The following is a 5,897-nucleotide window of genomic DNA, read 5'->3' on the forward strand; positions in this document are numbered from 1 at the left end:
GTGCGCCGACGAGCATTTGAGCCAGCATCGAGCCCGGACGACAGCCATTGGTGTATTTGCCGCCAAACCACCGACGGGGTAGATCCGACCGGCTAAAGACGGAGTCAATACCTGCATGCGGCCTAGGGGAGTTGTCAGGGCTTCGCGGACCGGTACCCGACTAGTCCAGGGTTCCTGGCATGCACAAATCTAACGAGATCTGTTCCAAATCCGGTCGCCGATTACGCCGAGGTGAGGGTGGGGTTTTGGACAGCTCGTGGTGTAGAGAAAATGTAAACGAGTATGCGATCGTGCTCGACAGCTACACGAGCACGATGGAGGCGAGAACTAGGGCCAAGAAGGGAATGTGGCGGGGTGCGCGGTCGGAGTTGGGGGAGGGGGGGGATAGAAAAATGAACGGGTGTGTCATCGACGGACGGTTTGGGGAAGGATAAAAGCACGCATCACGTCGGTCCACGCGTGTCTGTTTCACCGCAAACGCGGCTTTAAATTGGGACAAAAATGGTTCAAAAACGGACGATTTGGGGTCACGGGAGTTACCCTAACCCCGCGAGAAAGCACACAGGATAAACCGGCCGGCCGATGACAGTGGGCCCAGGCAGGGTCGCCGATGCGGTGCCGATGACAGTGGGCCCAAACCCATCCAGTCCGGCGATGGTGGGTCTCCTTCCCAATCCCACGTCCCCCCTTGCCCCGCCCCGCAGATCTTTCCGGCGGCCAAGAAATATCTCTGGCCGCGCTCGAGAGATATTTCCCACCCAGCGCGCCACCTGTCGCCCCGCCACGCTGGAAAAAGCGCCGGCACGTAGGCGGAAAAAGGGCATCCGCCCCGCCCCGCTCCGCTTTCGCCCCTCCCCCCGCCCCGTTGATATTTGCGGAGGAGAAAGAAACGTTGCGTCCCATGCTCGCTTCCTTCCTTCCTTCCTTCCCCCGTCCGCTCGCTCATCCATCCTTCGCCTCCCTCCTCCTTTTCCCCTCCCCCGTCCCGCCCGGACAGACCACGCCGGCCGGCCGGCCCCCATAAATCCCCGCCTCTTCCCGCCACGGTTCCCCCGCTCGCTCGCTCGCTCGATCTGCCTCCCGCGCCTGGATCTTCGCCCTCTCTCCTCCTCCTCCTCCTTGTTTTCCGCTAGTTGGGATTTGCTCCTTCCTCCTCCCTCCCCTCCCCCGGCCTCCTCTCCGCGCCGCGTCTCCGCAGGGAGATCTTTCCGGTCTCAGGGAAGCGGAACCGAATCCCTTCCCCGGGCCCCACTTGCCGGGTCCTTCTACTCTCGACAAGTATCGGATGGCCCACGTGTACCTGGATGGATCCGTCAAGGCGAAGATCCGCATTGCCCAGGTAAATAACGCTCCGGTCCACCACCACCAGCCGCTCCGCTTCCCTTCCCCATTTCTAATTCATTTTGTCTATCCAGTACTGCTAGCTGCGTGATGCATGATTGTTCGATTTTGTTAAGATAAAGATAAGAAGAAACATTCGGCAGCTCCCATGGTCTCCTGTTGTTGCTTCACACCCAATCTCTCAGTTCAGGGGCCAAGATTATTTACTGCTTTCATTAACGCTTGTTCTTTGTCTGAATCGTCACGCCATTGCTCGGAAAGAGCTCCCTCCCGCAAATTTAAAAGAAATGCGGCGCGGCGCTCCTGCTCGTTATGTGCATATAATTGCGGATTCCAAGTCATGAAAATAGTTCTAGTCTCGCTAAAATTCAGTAAATATATTTGGAAATACAGCTAGTGTGCCCCCGAGCATGAATTTTGGGTACGTACCTGCTTTACTTTCATCTTGTTGGGAATTTTCCTGCACCCTGGAAACTAATGAACTGATTAGTGTCATGTTGTTCTTTCACAGGGCAACCAGGTTACCGACTTGATGTCGTCGGGATGGACAGATGAGAGGCACACTGATTACATAAGCTCCATGGAAGCCTCTTTCATCAACCGACTATACAATCACGGTAACAACGCGGACAAGAAGGATCCAGGCGCCAACGGGTTCAAGGTTCTCCAACGTGGAGCTGTGGTGTGGAAGAAAGTCGAGTTTGAGAGGCCCAATGCTTGTGCTCAAGTCGGGGCCAAACAAAGCCCGCCTGCAAGCCGCTGGATCCAGCGTTTCACATCGCGTGACTGCAGCAGCAGCGCAGGAGGTGATGGGGCAGAAACTTCAGTGGGTGATCACGAATCGGGTATCCGGACTATCCCTGGGGGCACTCCGTTGTTCCATAGAAGGGAATTGGGAGCTTGCAAGGGAGAAAACCTTCTCAATGAAAATTCAGGTAACTAGCTCAATTACCTCATACGCACATGTTTTCTTAAACACTAGCTGATTTTGTGCAAGATGTATGAACAATACAAAAGTCGGCTGTGCTTAAGCTCATAACATATAATTATGGACGATGTTGTCTTATGGTAACCATGTTCTAAAACAACGCATCCTGCAGCGAATTAAATTTCTGATGCCATGTTTCTCTCTGCAGAGGGCTCTGATCAGAACTTTGCTGACGACGATGAGGCGGAAGTTGACGAGGAATCAAGCAAAGCATGCAAGAAAAGGAGGTTGAGCAGTTCTTCCACTTACTGCCCCCAAATGACCAAGTGAGTTTACGGGATCAATTAGCATAGTCTGTTGCAAACGTTGACAAAAGCAATACACCCAGTTACTCAAAGAGCCTGCTTGCTACCTCAAAACCTGTTGGAACCTGGAAGCAAGGATGCTCTGAAGTAAAGCATGGAAGAGTATTCCTCGGTAAATGCGCCGTCGGTGAGCACTGGAGGATTTATTTAACAGATTAGATTCTGGCTATGTATCTCTATTTTGCAGTTTTCGTTGATTGTGTGGTCCGCTCTAGTGCCCCATTATGAGGAACGACAGGCTTACTCACTGCTTAGTACTCCCTCCGTCCCGAAATATATGACGCTGAGGAGTTTTCCGACAACCCCTCAAAATTGCTCAAAAGACATGTCTACCCCTCCAGATCCATTATAGGGGTGAACCATTACACTAAAAAAAGCAAATCGTTACAGGGGCGAGCAACTTTGAATTCTCTGGATCCGTCGCCCCCCACCTCCATCGCCCCCACATCCATTGCCCCCCACCTCCAACCGCGCAACCTCTGGATCCGCCCAGCAGATCCCCTCGCATCTCGCCCAGTAGACCCCCCTCGCTGTCTTGGGCCGGAGGGGACCTGGCCAGCGCCCTGCTGCAGATCGCCTCTCCCCTGTGCCGCAGGGGACCTGGCCAACGCCAAGCCACCCCTCTCCTCGGAGGTTTCTTGGCCAGAGCCTTGCTGCAGATCGCCTCCACCCTCCTAGGGCCTCGCCAACTCCAGCTCTAGGTACCGCAGATCGCCGCCGGCTCCAGGTCTTGCTCACGGGCAATTCAGTTGCATGATGTTGAGGTTGTATCAACAAATCTTAACATCACAAAAATCAGTACTGGAGCACGATGTTGGAGTAGTTGCACGATGTTGGAGCATGACAAAAATCAGTGCATTACTACTCCATAGGCAGTATCATTAACAAAATAACATAATGTGGAGTATGGTTGCATGATGCCGTGCTACAAGGACAAAATCACTTTTATAACATCATTTTCATTACAAGAGTATAGTTACATGATGTTGGAGTACTACAATTCTTGATGTTGCATGAACTTACATTGTGGCATTACCTGAACAGGCTCCAGGTCCAACAGGTCAAACTCCATGCTCCAGAAGAGGTAGCAGTTGAAAAAGCACAGAGACATGGTCAGGGCAAAGGCATGGCTTTTGATCTCAATTGTACTCTAGCCCAAGAAGAAGACATACTCCAAGATGATATGAACATGGAAGAAGAAATTGATTTTGATCTCAACTGTACTCCAGCCCAAGAAGAAGACATACTCCAAGATGATATGAACATGGAAGAAGAAATGGATTTTGATCTCAATTGTACTCCAGCCCAAGAAGAAGACATACTCCAAGATGATATGAACATGGAAGAAGAAGAAGAGGGCATTAGTCCCGGTCATGATGCAGTCGGTGAGCTCCAGTACTCCTGTCATGAACAATCAGTAGTTCATTTGTAAACTGAATTAGTAGTGCAAGAAAGAGGTGTGTGTACTTGTGAGGCTCATTTTCAAGTTCATATCAGAAGTTCATTTGTAAACTGAATTAGTAGTTCAAGAAAGAGTTGTATGCCAAGAAGTACATAGCCACAGGGTGTTTAGGTGGATTAAACTTGGGTCAATTCCATTTCCCCCTAATATTGCCCCAGGCTCATCTTTACCCCTAAAAACATGTGCTCAACCTTGCCTCTCTTCCGCCTGGTGCCATTTACCCCTAAAAACATGTGCTCAACCTTGCCTCTCTTCCGTCTGGTGCCATTTCAGAAATACCCCTCCGCGCCGTTTCCGTCCAGTCAAAGTGGTTTGACCGTTTTTGGGACAAGTTTGGGACAAGTTTGCCCCTACTTACATGTGGGGCCCACCGAATAGTTATCTCTCTCGGTTTTCTTCTTCCTCCCGATGCTAAGAACAGAGTGTAGGAGGAGGCGGCCGCACATGCGATTTCGACGGCTCAGTGTTGGAGAGCTAAGAAAGGAAGATGTCGTCCATGTCCTTGACAGATAAGTGCTCAGTGACTTCAGCAGCGGACGACGAGGTTAGTAAAGTATGCATATTTGGGGATTTGAGATCTAGGGTTTGTGCGGATTTGGGATTTTTTATCCATGTGCATTTGATTTCGTTTGTAGGTGTATGGTTGTGGCATTGTGCAGTATAGTTCAGAGTATTTCATTCCCAATCCCATCTTTTGTGGCCTTGAGGAGCGCTCGAAGCATAGATGCCCAGGGCTAGTTCCGGCTCATCGTGTAGGTTGGGGAGGAGCAAGCACTGGTAGACGTTTTTTGGGTTGTCCAGTTGATGTAATTGTTAGATCTACCTCAATTTGATATATTTTCTGCCAAATTGATGCTAAGGTTTTAGTTTGACATTATTTTTGAACTATGCTTTTGCAGCTTCCCGATGAATGTGATTGGGTTGTATGGATTGACCCCCCTCCTACTGACTATGTTGGGCTTGCTTTTGATGATTTACATGTTGCCTTTGAACGCAGTTGGATCAAAGCAAGCAATCTGGAGAGGAGGGTTATGGATCTTACCAGTAAAAACAAGAAGTTGAAGCAAAAGTTGAAGAAAAAGAATGAGCTGATGGAAACAATGTGCTTTGTCATTGTTCTTGGCATGAGCATTGTGGCTAGTCTTGTTTCCATGTGGTCAAATTAGGCTAAGTGTTTTCTGATCTAGGTTATCTAGTTATGTTCTGGAGCCTTTATATAATGGTGTGAACTATGAAATTGTAGTAGATGTAATGGTATGTTGTGACCTTTGAATGTACTGATGCTTAATGTGGTTTAAATCCTTTATGAATGCACACTGAGGTAGTTTTGGCTAGTCTTGTTTCAATGTGTGTGTGTGTATATATATATACATATATATATAGGACTAATTTTATCTACAAGCAGTGGTAGTTACCACCTAATTCTCTAGCCTCCACGTGCCCCTTCGTTACTTCCGCTATCGGGCTGTTGAATTAAGAAAGATCCATTAGCGATTGTTTCCATTAAATAATCCAGCGGATAAGGCGCAAGTTTCAACAACCCACTTGATACTCGCTGCATGCTTTGGTTGAGCTAATGAGCAGATAACAATCCAATGCATGCATTCCATTGGATTGAGGAGTAGTATGTTCACACGTTCCTAAATAAAACAATAATACATACTCCTATGAGATTACCATGTATTGTACGAAAATATACACGTTTAATTAATATAGAGTATCATTTCTCAAGAAAAAAAGTATTACTTTGTTTGAAAAGAGACACTCTAGAGAGGAGTATATTCAACCAAACAGTATATCC

At 48.7% G+C, this 5,897-nt stretch overlaps 1 protein-coding gene across 3 annotated transcripts; it reads left to right on the forward strand.

Moving 5' to 3' along the window:
- The first annotated feature begins 880 nt into the window (after positions 1-880).
- Positions 881-5,430, forward strand: LOC123449635 (cold-regulated protein 28-like). 3 transcript variants are annotated; one of them, XM_045126920.1, is made up of 5 exons: positions 881-1,339; positions 1,416-1,762; positions 1,853-2,276; positions 2,478-2,595; positions 3,679-5,160. In XM_045126920.1, exons 3-5 carry the CDS (start codon positions 1,874-1,876, stop codon positions 4,064-4,066), a joined length of 909 nt encoding a protein of 302 aa, XP_044982855.1. In that variant the 5' UTR covers positions 881-1,339; positions 1,416-1,762; positions 1,853-1,873; the 3' UTR covers positions 4,067-5,160. The 3 variants fall into 3 exon arrangements, with proteins under 3 accessions (XP_044982855.1, XP_044982856.1, XP_044982853.1); XM_045126921.1 differs by lacking the exon at positions 1,416-1,762 and having other exon boundaries at positions 882-1,339; positions 5,094-5,430; XM_045126918.1 differs by lacking the exon at positions 1,416-1,762 and having other exon boundaries at positions 882-1,339.
- The last annotated feature ends 467 nt before the right edge of the window (positions 5,431-5,897 follow it).

This window comes from Hordeum vulgare, chromosome 4H, assembly GCF_904849725.1.
Source record: "Hordeum vulgare subsp. vulgare chromosome 4H, MorexV3_pseudomolecules_assembly, whole genome shotgun sequence".
Lineage (NCBI taxonomy): Eukaryota > Viridiplantae > Streptophyta > Magnoliopsida > Poales > Poaceae > Hordeum > Hordeum vulgare.

Bases quoted from the DNA above. Each gene is read 5' to 3' on its own strand.
- LOC123449635 (XM_045126918.1), top strand. From the start codon at position 1,286: ATGGCCCACGTGTACCTGGATGGATCCGTCAAGGCGAAGATCCGCATT. The intron at 2,277-2,477 runs GTAACTAGCTCA...TTCTCTCTGCAG, and splicing joins CCTTCTCAATGAAAATTCAG to AGGGCTCTGATCAGAACTTT. The intron at 2,596-3,678 runs GTGAGTTTACGG...TTACCTGAACAG, and splicing joins TACTGCCCCCAAATGACCAA to GCTCCAGGTCCAACAGGTCA.